The sequence below is a fragment of the Ambystoma mexicanum genome, chromosome 1p (genome assembly GCF_040938575.1).
Source record: "Ambystoma mexicanum isolate Mex_15411 chromosome 1p, UKY_AmexF1_1, whole genome shotgun sequence".
NCBI classification, from domain to species: domain Eukaryota; kingdom Metazoa; phylum Chordata; class Amphibia; order Caudata; family Ambystomatidae; genus Ambystoma; species Ambystoma mexicanum.
Genome location: NC_090921.1, coordinates 1029752582 through 1029775344, shown reverse-complemented (window position 1 = coordinate 1029775344; position 22763 = coordinate 1029752582). Strand labels below are relative to the sequence as shown.

The 22763-nt window shown below is 46.9% G+C and overlaps 1 protein-coding gene across 1 annotated transcript; it reads left to right on the top strand.

Moving 5' to 3' along the window:
- Window positions 1–3722: 3722 nt before the first annotated feature.
- On the top strand, window positions 3723–22273 carry LOC138447661 (chymotrypsin-like protease CTRL-1). Its single transcript, XM_069603893.1, has 7 exons — window positions 3723–3804; window positions 4596–4699; window positions 10263–10342; window positions 11473–11551; window positions 14012–14192; window positions 16170–16303; window positions 21824–22273. The coding sequence occupies exons 1-7, from the start codon at window positions 3753–3755 to the stop codon at window positions 21983–21985; spliced, it is 792 nt and encodes a 263-aa protein (XP_069459994.1). The 5' UTR covers window positions 3723–3752; the 3' UTR covers window positions 21986–22273.
- The last annotated feature ends 490 nt before the right edge of the window (window positions 22274–22763 follow it).

The window sequence follows — 22763 nt, the reverse complement described above, 5'->3', positions numbered from 1 at the left end:
ACACCCGCAGTAAATAGAGTTCAATTAAGTGTTTCTATTAGGCTTTAGGTCAGAGAAGGCTTTAGACCAAAGTACTATTAAAAACAGAGGAGTCTCTACAAAAGAAAAGGCAGTTCCTAACAACAACCGTGACAGGGATGGGTTAACACGGTATCAGGTAATAAAATCGCAGCAAAAATGCCATGGTTTGACCTGGTAAAGGTGTATCCCATTATACCATTTATGGCGAGCGGGGGACGCGGGGGTGTCCCCCGCACTCCTTAAATGGTATGATGGGTCCGGGGGTTGTGGGGTTGTCCCCCGCATCCTTTACATGATTGTGGCTGCAAAACCGCTGCATTTTTGCCATGATATTTTGTATTCACAGCCATTTTTGCCACGATTTTAAGACATGGAACCGTTAACACAACATGGGATATTTCTCAGGTGTCTGGAACTTCAATGCTGTTCCTCCAAAGCATCAAACCCAGTCGTACAAGTCCTTGTCCCTCCACGGTCACCCTGATCTGCAAAACAACACCCAAAGATGTGGCCAACACAAAGTTTCAAACCTATGCTTAAAATGTCCTTATCCTCCAGGCTAATACCTACAATAAATTTGAATTGTTCCAAGCCTTGGATAGCAAACAAAATCACCCAGCGTGTACTATAATGTGCAGCCATGTTCTTTAACTCAAAACAAAAACATATTTCCCGGGAAGACTCTTCCAAGGATTATTCACAGTCACGGCCCTCCTTCGGTCTTCCTGCTTTCAATCTCTTCCTCTAGACCTCTCCCAGGTCTCTTGTTTTGTCAAACTTCATTTTAGGCTTCACCTCAGCCTGTTCATCTTCCAGCTTGCATGGGTCATGTCATCAACATGCCTCGCAGCACTATTGGGTTTCTCCACAACATCTGGAAAAGCACTTTAACAGATAGGTCTCTCCTAAAACTAAACCTTCAGAACAGGACTCTCCCGACCTCTGGTTTCTCAACCTAAAGTTAAGCCAGTGCTTCTCAACAGCTCATTGTGTATTGGATCAGGTCTTTCTGTAGACCTTTGGGTTTCTGCGCCTTCACCTGATCAAGTGTCTTCCCAGACAGTGTGTTTCTCAGCATTTGGTCATTTTAGGTCACTCTCTCTCTCTCTAGATCTTGAGCGTCTTGGCTTTTCAGAATGCACTTCTTATACTTGGGATCTCTCTGCATTCTGCATTCAATTGATTCCGGTTCACTCTGACCTTGGTCTTCTCTATACTTCAACATTCACATGGTTAGGTCTCTCCACAATCTTGTTTTCAACATTCATTTGATTAGGCCTCTCCATGAACTGGTCCAGCTTTCTCTGGTTTAGGTCTCCCCCTGGCCTGGTTCTCAGAAATCAATTGGTTTGGTCTCTCCAGGGCCTGGTTTGTCAGCATTTCATGATCAGGTCCTTCCTAGTTCTCTGGCAGGCTTCACACCCTTGTATTACGGTCCAGATAGTAAGTACCCTCTTCTGCAATGTAACCGCCTTGTACCAAGTGGTGGTCCCCCACCTTCAGCATGAAGTGGGCAGGAACATGTCCTTCTGCCCCAGGTGTGCTGCTCCCACTGGGCTCAGCCTGGCTCTTTTATACTACCTAAGTGGTTTCAATAATCTGAACAGACCTTGTGATTGGCCTGGGCCACTAGGGTTTTGTCTCTGGGTTTTAGTTTAGGCCCTTTGTTTGGTTTCCCCTGATAGAACTAATAGTAATAAGCCTCCCTGCTTTGGGTGATTACTGAATTTGTCGCACCAGTTCTTTCCACGGTTTTAAGGGCACCATGCAACATCAGCGCTGTTTAAGATTCTCTCTCGCCAGTTCTTAGTTACCCGACATCTGGCATCCTCCAGAGACTGACACCAAGTCTTCTGCAGCGTCTATATCATATCACAACACGGCTCGGGGTCAGTTTGCCTTTTCTGACTGCTCATTGAGTAAATACAGGGACCATCACCTGTACACTACCCAAAGTCTGCACAGTCATCAGCAAACGTGCAGTGTCTCCCAACAAGTTTCAAGTTTAATATCTACAATTTTCGACCAGGTTCCAAGTGGCTCTTGGTGTTAAACTATGTGTTGGTGTTTTGGGTTTTAAGCAGTCCTGATGGTGTAGTTTTGGACACCCCTAATGGAAAGATACCACACCTTAGTGGAGGTAGAAAGCCTGCAGTATCCCACTCCTTCTACCCTCTGGGAGGCACATCGGGTAGCAGCTAGACCAACTCAGTCCCTGGCACACACCACGGCACATAGTAGAATGCGCTCCACACTGGGTACAGCTTTAATGCCATAGAGCATGATCTTTGCGTCATCATTGACTTTTCTCTCATGACAGTGTTATGTTATTGGGGAGCGCAGGACTTTTTTCTTGAAGCACCAGAGGTATTCTAGGAAGCGTTCCATAGGCAGGTGCACGGTGCTTCCGACGTGTATATTTTCACGTGTACGTATCATGATATAAATGAGTGTGTGGTTCTGCGGTTAGTGAACTGCTTAATCCAGTTGCTGCTTGAGGCGCTACACCTGAATGTTTGGACGGGGTTACCGGCTTAGATTCATGTAGCGCAAGATCCGCACTTCTACAGTAGCTTATGCAGGGAAGCTTGCCGTATTCAGGGTGGGACAGACGGGGCCTCCAGTGGGAGGCTGGGACAGAATAAAAGGTGGATTGCGATGGCTTGTGTGTAGGTGATTTGCAGACAACCGCAAATTAGGATTTTTAGGCCTGTGGCCTGTGTTTAGTTGTAAGAAGTGTCTTTTTCCAGAGTCCTGGCATGTAAAGCACTGCCACATCTGTACTGTGCTATTAAACAGTCCCCCATCGCAACTCATACCTGTGCATTTAAAGTCACGGTTACTACACAAATAGATAACTCTTGTTGCAATGGAGATTACATATTTTGTGCCAAGAAGTGCTTGTAATGCATGAGGAGGCCCTTGCCGAGCAAGCGGTGCCTACTAGTGTGGGGCTGCAGACAGGAGGGCAATGGGAGACAGTTTGCGATGAATTTGCTCAAGCTTTGAAGACCTTGGTATATGGACTTCAAGACATGAAGGCAGCACAGTCTGAGAAAAGTAGAAGAAAGTGGCGAGCACAAGGGCAGCAGATGCCCAGTAGGACAAGGACTTTGTGCAGAACCATCAACATACAAATATTGCTTCATGAGGAAAGGCTTTGGCATGGTATTTTAAAAGTAGAAGTTGTGAAGATGAATTCATCAAAGGAAAGGGGTGGCATTGGAGTTGTGGGGGTGCTGTTGCTTGTGACACTCACTATCTTGGGTAACATGTTCTTGGGAAGGGGCTGTGGTGGTCCAGTTGTGAGGGCAACACGTTTGCCAATAGACTAGCGCAGACACTCTCGGGTCTTGGGAAAGCCACGCTCGCTCCCTAGACACCAGTGATCGCCTACTGCTTATCTACACCTTCCAGCAGGGTGGGCTGCGGGCAACTTGATTGATCAGCTTCTGTAAAGATATACAGAGCTAATTTCAGCCTGCAGACCCTTGACCTTCACCAATAGAAAGAAAAACAGCGGGAAAAATAGAACTGGAACACATATCTGGAAACCAATGTCTAAATTTGGGGCTAGCTTGTTAGCTCAAGGGCTGCCTGCCAGGTGTGTTTATTTAATGGGGCCTTTGTGAGGCAAGTCAAGGTTATGGAAGGAGAGCTGGGACAGAGCTATAAGAAGGGCGGGCTTGCAGGTCCCGGGTATCAGTCTGCAGTCAGAGTGAGGAACCGACATGGCGGCCGTCTTGATTCTCCTCAGCTTGGCCTTCCTTGGCTGCGCCCATGGTAAGCTATGGTCCAATCAGGAACATGCAGTGAGAGCTTGTCCTTAGAAATGAGGGTAGTGCTGGAATGCCTTCTCCTCTGGTGACTTCTGAGTAGCAGAGGAAACATAGTGCCCTAATGCATGATGCCAAGCTTGTGTCCCCCCAAAATGGGGACGCCGGGAGTATGGAGCACCTGGGATCTCGGAGGGGGATGCAAGCAGTGGATTTTAAATCCCAAGGAAAGTGTGGATTTATGTTGAAGTGTTTGCCAGGTCTGGTGCTGTGCCAGGACCACATTTCAGAAAGCAACCAGGCAGCTAGTCACAGGAGGGAATATCTGGGAGATGGAACGCCGGGGCCTGCAGAGAAGGAGGCACGAGGCAGGAATTTAGTGAAGGTCAGCATAGAGTCTTAGAGCACTAACCACAGCTGTGTGTGACATCAGGCAGGTACTTACCTAGCATGGGCTGTGGCTAGAAGATGAGGGCAGGCTATTGCAATAATACAAGCTGAGATTGCTGAAAACGGTGGGTGCCTGACATGATACCGCAGAAGGGGCCTGTTCTCTGCATGAGGGAAGCCGGCATTGCTGTCGCTACTTGTGTGTGGGTGTGAAAGAACTGGCAACCACTATGTGCTGCTTGCTCTCTGTGTGGTGAACGGTTGCAGTGCTACTGCGTGTGGTGCGCCTTTCCTAGGGATAATGCTCGATTGCAGTTATGCATGCTGCACCGGACAGTGTGTGAGGGTAGCGCGCACTGCTCTACTGCACAGCCGCCATTTTGTAAGTCTGTGCTTCCTTCTTTGCAGGGTGCGGTGTCCCAGCCATCTCACCGTCCATAAGGAACTTTAACAGAATCGTGAATGGCGAGACTGCAGTGTCCGGCTCGTGGCCCTGGCAGGTGTCCCTTCAGGTAATGCACTCTTACTACCCCATGGGGAACTAGGGGGCAGGGGTAACCCTTCACTGGTAAGGCATTGCTTACTGCCCACGGTTCGATCCTTCGGAATGCCGGGAACAGTGGGCCTAAATCTCTCCATAGAAGATCTGGATGTCCAAAGCCACAGAAATTCAATGAGCTCGCCTTGTGGTCGTGTTGTGTGCATGGCTTGTTGTCTATTTCACTCATGGGAGCCTTGATGCAATGGAGAATGCAGTAAACACATGGGAAACAGCCTGGACTTTCAATAGGTGCTTGTTTATGGGGGCGGGGGTGGGAGGTGGATGGATGAGTTTGATTGTCCAGATGGAAAATGGAAGGATTGGTTGATGAGCATGATTGTTTTGATGGATGTTGTATTGGGCTTTAAATGTGCCAGTGCTAGCCAGGGCAGAGCCGGGGCATGCTTCAAAATCCTCTCCTGCCAGTGCTCCCGGTTGCCCAGACGCAGCCCCTGTGTTTGTTTCCTGTGTAAGCATTCCGATTGGCACTGCCAGGGCTCCCTGTCACTGATGTTGCAGGAAATGGAGGGGGAGCAGGGCGTATAGAGGGTTGCGAGCAGGGGTGTCACAAAGAGGGTGCCAGAGAGGCAAACTACCATGGGCCCCACAAGGTGGAGGGGGGTGCCCGGCTGCTCCCATCTCGGCAATGACATGCAAAAACCTACCAAGGCATACATAGCTGTGTAAGCTTGCTTTTCAGCAAGCACCTTACAGGGGTTATCGCTCTATTGCTGGTGCCATGAGGTTCTAATTCTCCACTGCCCAGGGCCATTAGAACATCATTCCTCTTGGGCAGGGTCCCCGGCAGGGTGACAGCTGGCTACACAAGAGCAGGATGAAAGCAGCTCCTGATGCACACCGAGGTCTCTGCTCTGCTGCCTTCAGCTCTGCTGCTGGTGGGAAGACTATGGTCATCGGCCTCACTGCTGCCTGTGCACCCTCCCTCTCAATGCTTCCTTCAGCAGTGAGGCAGTCGCATGATCCCGAGCATTCATTCCCGCCTGTTGGCACAAATATGGTTGAATCTGGTCAATTGATCCTATGATGCATTTCTTGGTTACTAGTACAGCCAGTTTATGCATTCACTATAGCGCAACTTGTATAGACTGCTTGTCTCTGTCATGGGAATATGTTGATCAAATGTAATAATGTCTTTATTTACCTATTTATATAGCGCCGGAGCCCGCAGGCATCAGGGCGCATTAGGAAAAGAGATATAACCAGAACCAGAATTATCTTTCAATTGAAGTTGAAATGCATACTGATAGGTTTGAATGCCACCATATTAAAGATAGCTTAGTGAGTTTAGCACTTGTTGCAGCGATATGTGTCAATATGCCATATCGTGGTATCCAATCCAGCCTTTCCTCTCTGTGAACTAGATATCTGTGTACATAAACACTGTTGATACTATGCAACTAAATAACATAGCTGCCACAAAGTGCCAGTTATAAAAAATAACACAGCATTAAACTCCAGAGAAATGATTTTACAATATACAGACTGGTTGCACACAATACCACCTGAGACATGCTGAGTGACCCAAAGTACATGTTTGCAGGGTCTCATGGTGGTATTAGTTTGGGTCAGGTGGCACACGCTTTAGGCAATGTCCATCACAATGTAGGCCCAACCCAACACTCAAGCACTGCCTACTTGTTAGAGGCCCCTCTCCTTATTTTCTCATTCCACTCAAAGCAGTGATGCTGAATGGCAATATTTGAGGGGGTGTGATTGAGTGGATGTGTGGGTGTATTGTGCTTCATTTGACAATATCATTGCTGGGGGTTGGACCTGCCACACCGGCGCTGTGTCAGTGTAAATTACTTTCATGAAGCTGCTCCCACAACATATGCCAGCATTCATACTGTAAATTACTTTCATGCTGTGCCAGCATTATCACTGTAAATCACTTACCTGAAGGTGTGCCAAATTTGCAGGGCAGCATTAGCCCTGTAAATTACTTTCATGATGTCGTCTCCACAATCTATTCCAGCATTACCTGAGTAAGCCACTCTTGTGAAGCCGCCCCACAATAGTTGCCAGAAACCATAATGTGAACAGCACAGTCATATTCTGGCCTGCGAATGCTGCCCTGGTCTTCCACTCTAACACTCGCTAATTCATGATATAGTGATGTTAGTAGGTTGTTTTTAGTTTTAATTGTTTTATATGTCTGTATGTTTTAGTGCCTTCAAACTGATTTGTGTTGGTTGTGCCCTAGATAAGTAAATATTACTGCTACTACTACTACTACTACTACTACTACTATTAAGAAACAGAAGCATGCATGCACCACCACACTCAAACACACACACATTCCATAACATTTGAAACATCCATGGATACAAACAGCTTTGCAAACAAGGTATCCTCAATAATGTTACCCCCAAGTGAACAACTGAGCAGCAACCTGCTTGGAGTGAAAGAATATAGAGGAGGCGAACTGAAAGAGGGGTATTTATTCTTCCACACTCTTACTCGAGTATTTTTCACCTCAATTTAAAAAGAGCAATAAAAAAGATCAGGTGCACTCTGCACACTTTAAGAATACACTTTTGCGAGAAAAGTTTTTAGTTGGTTGACAAACATGCATACCATACAATTGGCATTCATGCTTGGGCCACATCTTGTGATGCAACCTCTGTAACTCCATGAATTACTACACCTATGTTGTTTACTCGCTCCTCTCACTCCTCTGCACTCTAAGTGCTTGAGGACACAACTCCTACAACTGAACTTCTGCACTCTAAGTGCTTGTGTCCCACAACTCCTACAATTTAACATTCCTGCACACTAAGTGGTTTTGGTCACAACTCCTACAAATGAACTTGCTAAAACATCTGCATATTAAATGCATATTAAATGCTTGTGGCTCACAACTCCAAAACACTTCTGCACTATGTGAGGGTGCAGAAGTAAGGCCCAGACACAATGGTGGCATGCTTTTGTGCAGACACTTTTATTATATAAAAAAGGGTTTAAAAATGCTTATCTGTCCTTAAAACGTAGAGGGGTTTCCCCGCCTCTAAGAAAACTAATGTAATTGTCAAAATGTCCAAATTATAAAGTCTGTCGCTATTGTGTCTCAAAAAGCCCACCTCTGCCCCTAACACTAACAACATAAATAACTGTGCAAGGATCATCGCTTCCTAAAGTAAAAGTGTTCTTTGTGGTTCCAAGTAACAGAAAAGTTCCCAATCTCTTAGCCAAAAAGTGACAAAAATAAAGAAATGCTCAAAACTGTATGTCTCCAAGGTTAGGGGTGTAGTCCTTTCGTCTAGATTCCTTATTATAGTGTCCTTCTCCTCTTGACGGCCCTCAGGCCTGTACCTGCTTCTACAAATGTACAATAGGCAGTTCACAAGAATATCCTCCTTATACAGCTCCTATTTATCCTACCAACTTGGCACACTCCCTTTGCCAAGTGTTGGATTTATTGCACTGTATTCTCTTCACTTATTGTGGGTGAGTGTCCAAGATTTCCAATATAACTGCTTGGTTCACTCTCCTGCCAAGCAGTTATCCTTTCATGAAACTTCTCATTTGGGTTCCGGACTTGCAACAGTAGATCCAGCCTGGTATACTCTCCTGCCAAGCCTTCCTCCTCTCATGGACTGTCCTTCTATAGGTGCAAGTCCCCAACGGTCCTTCATGGAACCCAGAGGATCCCACATTCTACATTCTAGGTGACAGCACTGCTCATGCACTAAGACAAAGCATGTGTGGCCATCCAAGCCTGAATGATGATGAAGACTTCGTTAATCTGTGCAACGCCTATGTCATAGGTTCCTGAGGTGGCTAGGAGTAGTGCACTGCTCATGCACCAAGACAAAGCATAGGCCAAATACACAAGATACAACACTAACCTCTCCCAGCCTTGTAGCAAAACGCCAGTGTATGAATTTGTAATCAGAGACCTGATGGCACTTTTAAAATATTGTATTTATATCTGTGATATCATTTAAGGCTTGACTACGCTGAGTGCTCCACTGTGTCCCATGCAGCATGCATGGTCAGCAATACAGAGGATGCGGCAAACCATCAGCACTCATGGAAGAGAGACATGAATGAAAGTGCTCTTTTGAAGGCCGGGTCCAGGGTACTTGACAGGATTGGAGAGGTGGAGAATGGCTGACCTGGGTTTGTGGGCAGCAGGGACACATATGATGTGGGTAAATGACATATGGCCGGAGGTGATAGCTATGCTGGGCTCTATGGCTGAGATATGTGGAGAGTAGTGTGATGCTGATGAGAACTGTAGCTCCTCTTCACTGGCCCATAGCACACAATGACAGCTGCTGCCTGACAACACTCCCTCCATCAACAAGCATTACCAGGTGACCCTCGACTCCACCACCACCCTCACACCTCTCTTAGGGATCCTCCCCTATTCTAGGGTGAGGGACCCCATGGTTCCTGGCGCTGATTTCGGTGCAGCAGGGGTTGTTGTGCTGTTCAGGTTCAGTCTGCACCACTCCTGCAGTGCGGCATGACCAAGGTGGAAAGTCCCTGCTCTGATGCAGAACGGCACCGCTTATCTGTGTAGGTGCATTGTTCAAGCACGCGTGCGTAATGCAAGGTAACGCACTGCAGTGATGTAACCCCGCTGGAGTGGTTATAAGTTGGTCAAGGACAAGATAAGACTTTTTTCTCAGTTGCCTTATAGAGTGTTTTCTGGTTTGTGGTCTACCAGCTCTCAAAACTTGCTCCCTCTTTGTGCCTTTGCATGGAGGAAAACAAATGCGTACCTTCAGAAGCTGTGTAAGTAGACATCAATCTTGCATTAAAGGGTTCCATTATTATTCTTTAGTCTCATCATCAGAAGTGGGAGAAACAGTTCATTTTGCTGGGTCGTGTAACCACTCTGAGAAGTTATAGAGCTAAATACTGGGGTAATAATAGCTCAGTGCAGTGGAAGGGGACACAGATATATTGAAATAACCAAGAGTTTGGTTTTAGTTAGGTATGAAATGATAATGTGGTGTCTGTGTCTTTTATAGATAGTAGATACAGGTGTGTGAAATTTGAAAATTGCGTTTGTGTGTGCTTGACATACCTGTCAAGTCTTATTCTTGAAGTAATTATTTACACAAAATCCAATGCACCTCGTGCCAGGGTGGCGAGTAGAGGGTGGATTGGTATGAGAAGGGAAGAACAAGGGAGCTTCTGGAAGGGCAGAAGCTTCAGGCCAGGAATGCCAGGAATTCCAGGGCATCATCGCTTTGTCTATACAATAGGTGTTCATATTGCAGGGCCGAGCTTAGGTATAGGAGCCCTTCTCCAGCGCCCTCCTCCACACCATTCATGATATGAGAGGTTATTTATAACGCACTTAATACCCAAAGATTTCTAAGTGCGGACCGGGGTATCGAAGCTGTGTTGCTCCGTGTCGTCTTGCTTCCAAGGCGAGCACGTTGCTGTTGAGCCATCCTCCTGACAATACACCAACGATACATGCATTGGTGTGCTTTCATTCATTAGACAATCATTTGATGTGCCCTTGTGTTTACTTTCTCTCAACTCCTCCTCAGGACGGGAGTGGTTTCCACTTCTGCGGCGCGTCCCTCATCAGCCAGTACTGGGTCGTCACAGCTGCTCACTGCAACGTGAAGTAAGTGTTCAGTTTAAGAGGGAGACATGCTGGTGTGGGGGCAGGGGGGAGAGCCAAAGGCATGTGGGAAAACATGTAGATGGCACAAACCAAAAATCCAGGTAAGAACCGGGCCGCTTCTCATAGCTGTTGAGATCTGTGGGCGATGATGGGTATGTTACTCCTAAGGTCATCCGAAGGGACCTTGCAGACACCTCTAGTCTACAGAGGAGTAACATGCCTAGTGGGTAACAGGAGGCTGAGGTTGTGAGTTCTGGTTCCAGCCCCAGTATTTACATCACTCTACCTGACCCCCAATGTGACAAAGTCACCGAGCGCTTGATGGAGCGCCCACGATGCCGGGGGATGAGGCAATGGTGACAGCAAGTAAATGGCAAAAGGAAACATACATGGGGAAAAAGTGGCATGGGCTTGAGGGGAAAACCTACAAACAAGTGCTACCAGCATAGATTGCAGGTCTGCATAGCCAAATGCCACCGGTTCTGGCCTTTGCCCTAGAATGTGTGTCCACACAAACATGAATGGGTGAGGGGTTCGCCTGGGTGGACCACTTGCAAGGGTAGCTCCATTTTATGCCGGCAATAATCCTGCATGCCCATTAGTGAAAAGGTGTGCACCTCCACTAGCAGTCAATCAGAATCTTCGAGGTGTGAGGGGGGAAAAGCCAGATCATTGGTGCACACATAAGGAGAAAAGGGGGAGGGTTCGCACACACTGTGAAGGTGTAACTGGTAAAAAGGAGAGGGTTGGTACACACTGTGAAGGTAGACGGTGAACAGGGAGAGGGTTGGAACACATCGTGAAAGTGTAAATGGCAAAAGGGAGAGAGTTGGTACACAATGTGAAGGTGTAACTGGTCAAAGGTATAAGGTTCGAACAAACTCTGACAGTGTATAGGGAAATGGGAGAAGTTTGGAAGACAATGTGAAGGTGTAACTGGTAGAAGGGATCGGATTGGAACAAACTGAGACGGTGTGATGGGGAAATGGGAGAAAAATGGGACAAAATGTGAGGGGGTAACTGGTCAAAGTATGAGGTTGGAAGATACTGTGACAGTGTATAGGGAAACGGGAGCGGGTTGGTCCAGACTGTGAATCCATTGTCATTACGCCATGATTTCTTTTTCACAGTCGCAACCATCGAGTGATCCTTGGAGAACATGACCGCTCCTCCAATGCAGAGCAGATCCAAGTCAAGAACATCGCCCTGGTGAGTCCCAGTAGCTTGGACCTCAGAATACGTAAGGTGATCCATAGGGTGGTCCATAGGGTGATCCATAGGGTGGAGAGGTGATGCTATGAGCAAGGGGCAAGTGTAGAATAAACCATGAGCAGTGTCTAAAATTGGGCAGTGCTTTGACGGCCTTGGAGGCACACCACAAAGCGTGTATAACGGGAGCCTACGGAAGCGCGAGATGGGCCTGCTATCTTTGAACTGGCTCTCAGGTGTTTGGCCTGCTTTTTAGTCTCACTCACAGCCAGTTGGCAGAGGCATGCTGCCCATTGTTTGCAGATGGATGGCTTAATAGAGAGGTCATGAGGTGGTGAAGTGGACCAATCGTGGCAACAAGGAAGGATCACATGCAGTGTATAAGATGAACCTGGGATTGTGTGAGCTGCAGGCTATCAAATACAAGTAACTGTTTTTCTTTTCTGTGGGTTAATGGACTATGAGAGTCTGCCTGAAGAAATTCCTAATTCTTTTTTTACAACAGCCTTTTTAAAGTGAATGGTTCAGTCTGATGCTGATAGTGTTAGAATCAAGCACTACAGAACTTGTCTTCCAGTTGCCTGGTCCTTCGTTAGGTCATTGGGGGGTCACCAAATTACTCTTTCTGTATTTACTAATGTACAGATGGAACGTATTCTGCGGTACAACAGATGTGTGTGCCAGAGCCTGAACAGTAGAAGTGTGTGTCCGTAATTATCTTCACTCACTCACTCACTCATTGACTCACTCTCACTCATTCACTCACTCACACACAAACATGATCTCATTCATTCCCACACTCAAATAGATCTCACCCAGTCGCCTACACATACATAGATCACACATGCACATGCATTCACAAATGCACACTCTCAAAGACATGCATGTAAACGAGCACTCAGCATGCTGGGCCTCGAGCTCAGTGGACTAATGTGCCCATATGTTTGATCTCTTGGTCAAAGTTCGAATCCTGGCAAGTCCACTCAGCCCCCCTTCTGAGGTCAATAAAATGAGTACCGTTAAGTTGGGTAACAATGAACATCCGTCAATAGCGCCAAGATCCCCCTCTGGGGGCGAACGTGTGCAGAACACAGAGGCCTGTTTTGTTATTTACACAAACACGCATGTACTTATACAAACACTTTTTCTGCCCAATCCCTCTTTTCTCCTTCTGTGTAACCCCGGGATCCTAAGAGGGAGCTGTGAGGGAAGTTGCTCGGCAGCTTCCTTCCTTGAGTCCCGCCTCCATGTGTCCCATAGGGGACCATCAGAGCAACATGCAACATATTTTCCCATAGCCTGCCATGCACTGGGCCTCTTTAGCACCACCTCATGCCTACACAGACCAGGCCCTGCCGCTGCGACGTGGGACTGCGCCTCACTCGAGGGCCTGCAGGGCCTCCGTCTCTACAGGCACTCGAGGGCGTGGTCATGCAGGTTCAGGGACGGGGGACGCTCTTCATGACGGAACAGTGGGAGCCCCTCCATAATATGTCCGTGCAGCCCCATCGCCCATTATTGATGGGCCTCTCCTGCAATGCCAGGTGACACTACAACTAGCAAACACAGGGGTGAACAGTCATGGCGCCTGTAGAGCAAGAGCTTTAAGTGGCCCCTGCACTGTCTGGCAGGCAGCGAAAATCACGCATCTGGAAATACAATATGATCGCAGTTCGTATGTTGACAATAACTCCAGGAGTTACTTTTTAAGATGAGGGCAGTGGCATTTGGATAACAAGGCATGATAGAGAACATCCCAGAATTCCCCATAGCTGCCAGATCTGACCCACATAGAATCATTCCAGAGCAGGCTTCGGGCCTGTCTTGTTCATTAGGGTTAAAGGCCCCCCAAAGCCCACCTTCACCCCAGAGATCGGGACGGGTAACAGAGCCATGGAGCTTGAATTTGGTAATTGGGAAAGAGTGCGGTGATGACGTGGGAGTAATGAGTGCGCTATGAGTTGATGAGCGATGGAATATTTATGGTTCAGGTCCTGGACATGCCTGGACTCAAACTAGAAGTCATTGGAAAGTGGATGGAGAAACTTAGACTTGATACCCATCCCCACTTGTCACCCTGCGTAAAGCATTTTTCTACACTGGTTGGCTATTTCTTTAGAATTCAGGAAGAATGTCGAAACTCAGAGAAGTGCTTCTGTCCTTGGAGGAGCAGTGCAGGAAATGCTATTGGCTAAATCTTCTGCTCGCGTATGTGTTGCGTCTGACGTGCTGCGGGAGCATCCTGCGCCCAAATGATCAAAGCTTGAGAACCTTTCCTAGAAAGATGAATGCTTGACCCACTGAGATCCTCTTTGCACTTCTAGCCAGAATGCAGGTCCACAGCACCTGCAGCATATTCTCCATCTCTGGCTCATTCTGACCTAGCCATGGGATCTAGGAATTTGGCAGTCACCATCATATAACCATGACTGCCACATTCTGCATTGCTTTCTCTGCCAGGCCATCACTCACCCCAACTGGAACCCCAGGACCATGAGCAATGACATCACGCTGCTGAAGCTCTCCTCTCCAGCCCAGCTGAACACGCGTGTCTCACCCGTCTGCCTGGCCGCCTCCAGTGATGTTCTCCCATCAGGAATTAAATGTGTCACCACTGGCTGGGGACGCACAAGTGGCACTAGTAAGTGTTCATCGTCATATCACTATCATGGCAGTGTGGTCTGTTGTCGAATGCAAATGCGGTTCACTGAGTTCTCTACTAGTGTGTTGGCATCAGGGAGCAGTGTAGCGTGATCTCTTTCTAGGGCTTCCGTATGGGTGAGAGGTCCCCCTCATGCCATAGATCACGCAGCCTGAGAACGAACCTAAAGCTGTCCTGTTCCGAGAGCTTAAGGCTTGCAGCAGGAGGTTCTGGGGTTTCACTCAAGCAGTAAAGGCCAGTTTGCCATCTACTTCTCCCCTTAACCCTTTCTGCTAAACCGTTTGGGATCTTTAGAGAGGCACTTTACACCAAGTAAAGATTGTAATTTCCTTTTGTTTCTAGGAATGTGGTTAGATATGCGTGTTAGGACTTTAAACAATTGGAAATCCCGGATCTGTCTCACACATTGGGGCCGAGGGGTGCTCATGATCTGCCTGTCCATACAACCCCCTCCACTTTGGCAGTAAAATGCTCTCGCTGCCGGTATCCTCTCATCTTTCTTCCTGAGGAACAAGACGTGTCCCACCTCGGTGACAGCCCTTTTTTAAGATGACTCCATTTTTAAAGGCACTAGGACTAAGAAACGTGTTAAGAGACTCTAGGTGATTACACATGAATGGGGCACCCCTAACTTTAATTACAAATGAACACAAACAGACCCATTCATTACTCTCTACAATGTGCAATGGCGATCAAATAATTATGATTTTTTTTAATAATGCTTTCTATATTTTACATTGTTTGCAAGTCTGAAAAAAACTGTGTTGATACAACAATTCAAGTGCTATTAACAAAACCAAAAAGAAGTGTAGGAGCCCCTCCACTGAAAACGAGCATGGGTCAAATACCCTGTTCTCTGGAATTTCTTCCCTCAGGAGGGTCTACAACCACGTCGCTTTAGCTCACTATCCTTCACAGAGGAGAAATAACCATTTGCATATCAGTCTTTGTCCCACCCACAAGGGCAGTCCAGCACCGAAATGCCAGGCAATTCCTCTCTGAACGAGAGTACCAGCAGCAACGCCACACACGTGTTTCGCCCTTGTTGGGCCTCCTCAGTGAGGCAAAGCTGAGCCTCTCTAAGGCACAGCGAGCAAGGGGTCCATGTCTAGATTACCCTGGGTTACTGAGGGAGAAACCCCAGGTTTTACATAATTAAAATGGCGTGTGGGTTAACCCTCTGAACAATGAATAAGAGATTTGCCCTAAACGCTATGAGATAAGTAGAGGGTTGACCCATAACTGGCTAAAGACAGCAATGTCTAGTGAAAAAGGGATAAACAAAGATTGAATATTTGAATTGGAAATATACTCGTTGTGTTATCCAGTGTATAGGTGAACATTTTAAGTTGATAAGAATTGATTGATGTATTAGTTGAATGACTATGACAACCTTACCAGTGTTTAGATTCCCCAGCACAGGACCCCTGATGAAATCCAAGCAATAGGTGTGTTGCACAAGGAGCAAAGCATGTTGGGTTGTTTTCTGACAATGGTCTACACTGTTTTTTCAGACTTGCAAACAATATAAAATATAGACAAAAGTACTAATAAAAATCGTATATAATGAATGGGTCTGTCTGTGTGTGCTCATTTCCCATATTTTAGGGTGCATTGCCAAGTGACCTTGTCTTGAGGGGTCCAGTTCACTGCACACCACAATAGCAGTCTGGAGAGATTTGCATAAGATTTCAGCCCAACTCACTGCGTCTGACATTATTGTAACTGCACTATTGCAGAATGTGGTGGTTTACTGTAACATACTGAGGGGGGATCATGCAACGAGAAAATCCATGCGCCGAAAGATGTTACAGTAAATCAGATTGCACTGGGACTCCAAGCATCTCACCTGAGCTTTCCGCCTTGTCCTCTCCCATTGCCTCTGTGACCTTATATTAAGTGAACTGATGTGTACACACCGGAAGAACCTGTCTTTATTTTTCCTTTTCTTTCTAGCCAACGCGACTCCCTCCAGGCTGCAGCAAGTGGCTCTTCCACTGATCACCGTGTCCCAGTGCAAGCAGTACTGGGGCAGCCAGATCACCGACGCCATGATCTGTGCTGGGGCCTCAGGGGCCTCCTCCTGCCAGGTACAGTAGCTGCATTCCTGCGACCCATAAACTGAGGCGCTGGACCTCCCCTCTCAATGGGCACAATGGATTCTTCCAAAGGAATCCGCCCTGGAAAGCATGAAGCTCCCAGCTGCCCCCAGAGATCCAGAGCAGAACCTCCCAACCCTTTACCCTCCAGAATGGCTTCCGAGGCATTTCAAACCAATATTAATTTTACTGGAGGAAAACAAACACTTATGTGAGGGAGGTAGTGTAGGGTAGTGGGGAAGTGCATGGTTATGGGAGGGAAAAGAGGTGTCCTCCCACACGAAAATGCCTTATAGCAGTGGTCTTCAAACTGGGGGGCTGTTTTCAAAAGAAAATATTTTAAAGAGCCTGGGGCCTCCCTGGACATCCTTTGGGCCCCTTATAGTGGCCCTCCCCTAGATGCAGGTGGGGTGAGGGGGCAGAAACAATATCTTAACTCAGTGTGGGGCATTGTATGACAAAGTTTGATGAGAATCCTATTTAAAACTTAGCACCTGGGCGAAAGGAGGGGGGAATTCCTGTGGATTCGGGTGCCTGGAAAGATCTACTTAAAACCTCTAGCAAAGAAAGGGCATAAGTAGGACTTTGGGCAGCTAATGCCTTGGAATTCCACCCAATACTCCTCAGATGCTAAGTCTTTTAGCACCCACGGATGGCCTATCTAGCCTTTAGGTCCCCCAAAAGAAGCTGCATGAAGAGGCTCCGTCGCCCCCACTACACAGCGCAATCACAGAAACATGGTCGTGCTGGGGTAAGCCGTGTAGAGATGACTGTGCGTGTCGCGGCACGTGCAGGGCTGTCGCACCGCGCCGGCAGCCCAGGCATGGATGAGCTGCCCGCCCACCTCCGCCTCTGTAGAACGAAGCAAATGGGAGAGTGGAGAAGGGGGTGAAGCAGCAGCTGGAGAGATGGAAAGGAGGAGTAGGGGCCAAAGGCCCCAAGGACCTGCTGATCGTCCCAGGCGGTCAGAATGGAGGATTTCCAAGCCAATATGAGTTAAATAGTGCCTGAAATGCAATCAGAATCCTCAATTCTGAGATTCTGGGCTGATCAGAATGTGTATAACTGGTGCTAAACGTAGCCTTGTGAGAAACTAGTAGACATTTAGAAACTTATATGACAACCATTTTCTTATTCAAGCCTTATAAAGACGTCCAAGTAATCAGTAGACGAGTTATAATTGTAAGATTCCTATAAGATGCATATAGGAAAATCAATAGGAAATCTTTGTATGGGATGGAATGAAAGAAAAAGAGCTTCTGGGTAACATGAAAATAAGGGGTGCCATATGAATGCTTTAGGATGAAAGACCTTATCCCGAAGGTTAATGCCAAGGAACATGCACATGTCAGTGCAACAATTACATATATATATGACTGGCTAGTTTCATACATCTGGTGGGTAAAAAAGAATGTCCATCTGTACTCCCGTCATGCACCTTGTTAACTATCGGGGTCATTGGATGCACTTGCACCCACTCAAAACACCTGACTCGGTAATGCAGGGACAGCCTGGCTGGCTTTCGGATCATTGGGCTTCCTTAAAGCCTCCAGGCTAAAGGGTTCCACCTAGAAAACCCAACAAAGAAATCAGACTGCAGGATTCACTAAAGGAATATCACAAAACAATATTCACGGCAATCCGCCTTTCTCTAAAAGTGCTGCACGCCTGGAGTGACGGACTTATCCAGCTCTACCAGTGTGGCCGCCATGCCTGAAATCTTAGAAGTTGCGTGTGTCGAAATTGCTTATACTTTCAAAGACAAATCAAGAGAATTGGTAACAGAATACCACAATGCAAGACCCGAAAAACATTGTTGCCTTCCACAAAGACTCACCCAAGAGCTGCCTTTCAGTTTCACCACACATGCCTATGGCAACATTGCTTGCAGTTGCAACATTCGAACAAGGTCATATTCTGACCTCTTAAAAGTCGCCATGATTCTTTCTAATAGTGAAAACTCATCTGCATTCTAGGAGGGTGGGATGCAGTCTCCTTATTGTCCAAGTGCTGGTAATAGTGAGCAAGCGTGAGCTACAGAACATCTGGAGCATCATGGGCTCCTAGAAACTATCCCGTCACTGAACCTCCGGTGCCCCGCGCAATATCAAATCTGCTCGGCTGCATGTGTGGAGAGGCATCCCGGGTGGAGCATGCCTCCCTAATCCATTATCTTTATGATCTCACTGCAGCGTTCAACCTGCTGAAGCAGATGATATGAATTAATCGCCTGGGCACTGTGGCCTCAACCAAGAGACCACAAAAGATGGGGACCTTCCATCGAGTTAATCGCTATCAAGCAATCACCCGAGGACATCACCTCTCAGACGCAGGCTGGTCCCTCATCATGGTCTCTGAGATCTCTTAACGCACCCAACTCACTCAATGTTTACAGGAGCGCTGTGTCTTCCTGCTCTAGGCTCACTAATATTCTCAAGGTTTTGCATTAGCACAAGCCTACGGGAACACCACACAATTCCACCGATAGGTCAAACGATGGGTCAACCACTAGCCACGCCAAATCTTCCCCGGATTATTGCGTTCTGCTATATTTTAAAATCCCTCCAATCCACCCTTCATAAAAATCATGGGACCCAGGAACCATTTGGAAGAAGCTCTCCCATCAAAAAAGCAAAACGACAGAGTGATTAAAACATGACCCTACCAGTTAGTATTACCCAAATTGACCTTTTACAATTGACCTTTTGTCCTTATTGACCTAATGATAGTGGTCCTAATTAACCTTCCGCGCAATTGACCTTTATATTAATGTAAATTATTGGATTATAAATAATATAAGGGGATTGGGTGGGTGGTTGCATTTTTTTTTGGATTGGGTGGGGGGGGGTCAGCAGGGGGGTTTCCCCCTACATATATGTCCTAATTGACCTTTTAAATTAGTTCAACTATTCTCCCGAGGTCAATTCCCCCAGGTCAATTGTGTAAAGGTCAATTAGTATACATCCTACCAGTTGAAAGCCCCCACTTTTATTTTCTGAAAAATGTGTTGAAAAAACAAAAATGGAAATATTCACATTGCTCCCATTCGCTTCCTTAGATCAATCCCGCACTTCCATCTTTTCCCTAAAGTAAGCACGAGTATGTGCCTGTGGAAGGGCCTTACAAAGTTTAGCTAGAAACATTCGGTGCAATGTCCAGAACAACAAAATGCAAAGTCTAACAATGTTGGAAATGACAATGGTGAGGTCAAAACACTCCATCCAAATGAACCTTTTTTATTGCAAAGTCCATTACACTACAAATGCAACCTCGACTCACACCACACAACGCTATTTCACAAAACTCGCTTTAAATATTCAAGTTACTTTTACTCTTGTGAAGTAGTGTTCTACTGTGAGTGGTATAGAGTGAGTTAAGGATGTGGAATTTGAGTTAGAAAAAAAGTTCTTTTTTACTGCGTGATTGCATCTTTACCTTGCAATTTGGGATATTTGTAGACTTTCCATTCGTTTACCATTGCATGCTGGCACTTCCAAGGTGTGTAGACTTTACATTTTGTTAATTTGAGTGTTTACACCTTAACACTGCCACTCCCAATGTTTGAAGAATTCACCTTTTTATAGGTAATAATTTACAAAACAATATTTTTCCCACTGAAATATGTAAAATTACCCCCAAAATGTGGTCATTAGCATGCTTGAGCAGACACTTCTAGTTACCCACCAGGCAACTCAGATGTTGTTTGGCTCCTACACCTGATGTTGCACCACCTTAGGTTTGTGTCAGCTGACCAGGATTCATTAGATGTGGTATTCATCCTGTTTATGGCCTTCAGATCTCTCCTGACTAGTAGCTCATGTGGTGTGGGTAGATTCTCTGATCACTAGCCCAGTGGTGGTGGATAGGCCCTCCGGGAGTCGCTCGGGTAGCAGATAGATTCACTGACTGGTAGCTCATGTGGTGTGGATAGATTCTCTGATCACTAGCCCCAGTGGTGGTGGATAGGCTCTCCGGGAGTCACTCGGGTGGCTGATAGATTCACTGACTGGTAGCTCATGTGGTGTGGATAGATTCTCTGATCACTAGCCCCAGTGGTGGTGGATAGGCTCTCTGGGAGTCACTCGGGTGGCTGATAGATTCACTGACTGGTAGCTCATGTGGTGTGGATAGATTCTTGATCACTAGCCACAGTGGTGGTGGATAGGCTCTCTGGGAGTCGCTCGGGTAGCAGATAGATTCACTATCTGCTAGCTCATGTGGTGTGGATAGATTCTCTGATCACTAGCCCCAGTGGTGGTGGATAGGCTCTCCGGGAGTCACTCGGGTGGCTGATAGATTCACTGACTGGTAGCTCATGTGGTGTGGATAGATTCTCTGATCACTAGCCACAGTGGTGGTGGATAGGCCCTCCGGGAGTCCCTCGGGTGGCAGATAGATTCACTGACTGGTAGCTCATGTGGTGTGGATAGATTCTCTGATCACTAGCCCCAGTAGTGGTGGATAGGCTCTCTGGGAGTCACTCGGGTGGCAGAAAGATTCACTGACTGGTAGCTCATGTGGTGTTGGTAGATTCTCTGATCACTAGCCACAGTGGTGGTGGATAGGCTCTCTGGGAGTCACTCGGGTGGCAGATAGATTCACTGACTGGTAGCTCATGTGATGTGGGTAGATTCTCTGATCACTAGCCCCAGTGGTGGTGGATAGGCTCTCTGGGAGTCAATCGGGTGGCCGATAGATTCACTGACTGGTCATTTCCATCACATTCTATCAAAAGCCTCTCCCTTGGGAACTACTCAAACAGTTTGTCACAAGGGGAATGAATTGCCATTTGCAACTGTGGGCCACATTTTCATTGGTGCCCGACACCATTTTATGCCCCGGTCCGACACTGGTGATGCATAGGCATGATAGCCAGTAGCCCCCCTGGTGGTGGATAGGCTCTCTAAGAGTAGCTCTGCTCTGGTGGTAGAATGATTCAATGACCCGTAGACTCAGTGCTAGTTGATAGGCACACTGACCATGAGTTCCAGACGTGATGACTAGCTTAACTGATCATCAGTTCTGGTGGTGCTTAAGACTTTAGCCAACTGTAGGTAAAGTGTTACTTTAATGGTTTTATGACCAGCTGAGTTTTTTCTAAATCGTTTATGCTAATGATCGGAATACAAACCAACAAAAAACTAGTCATCTGAAAATTCAATCCAGTCGATGTCTTATGAGATGGGCAGGATCATGATGCGTGATGGAGTGGGCGTGTAATGGGTAGGAGTGCTTTGGACCCTGGACGCATAAGTACAGCACTAGGTAAAAGAGTATACATTTGCTGAAACAGCAATAGTGACGTTTGAAGAAATTCAAATTGATTTCTAAGTGCTTGCTTGAGCCAGGCTCCTCTGAAGTGCTGCCAGGGGGCAGTGCCCTAGGGTGATTCTGTATGTGCTGCTGATAATCAAAACTCTGCTGCTTGAATGAGCAGTCATTACGTCACCACCACTATAGCTTAAAGTTGAGCAATCTTCAAAATGGCTGACGTGCTGTCTCTCTTTGCAGGGTGACTCAGGCGGCCCACTGGTCTGCCAGAAGGGATCGGCTTGGAATCTCATTGGCATCGTCTCCTGGGGAACAGGAAACTGTAACGTAAGGGCACCAGCCATGTACGCCCGTGTGACCTACCTGCGCAGCTGGATCGACCGAGTTGTTGCCTCCAACTAAAGAAGCGTGCCTGAGTTGACAGAGTAAGAAGCAATCTCATGTAGACAATTCTGACCTCTTGCCCACCACCACCGCCTGTCGGTGTAGAATCTCAGTGTGTGCACAGCATCATGAAGCCGCCACTCACACAGCCAACGATGACCCATGGAGCCTGAGACTCTACTCTGTGACATGAACCCCTCATCTAATATGAAAAGGATATCATGCAAAGGACAGTAATGAATGTTATACAATTGATTCTTGTGAACTCGTGTAATTCCTAATAAAACTGACATGCGTTGACCAATGAATAAAAATGAGTGAGGCTCCGTTGCAGTTTGTTTGACTAATAGTAGGGGCATGTGCGTGATTGATTTCCAAAGAGTGAGATTAATCAACCTGGAATGAGTCCATTCCATTGAAATGTTTGAAAAGACTAGACTTTATTGGAGTGAATGGGGCCATTGATGGGAGAATCTGTGACGCTACACCCTCGGCGTAGCTACTCCCTAGGCGTAGAAGCACAGGGGATGAATTCGAGTGTGGAGAGCCAAGTGGCGTGTGTGCCCTTAGCAACACGGGACTGAACCACTGTTATATTGTACAATACCGTTTCTTCTCCCATGCGGTTCAGTGCTGCATGATGTCAGTGTCAGGGGAGAAGGAGCACACCTGGAATGTGGAAGATGGAATTGTTGAGGGTTGAGAGGCTGGGGAGTTTCTAGAGTAGGAGGCAGCGGAAGGAGTGAGCAGAGAAGTGAAAGGGGGCTGGAGGCCCCCTTAACCAATGAACTGTACC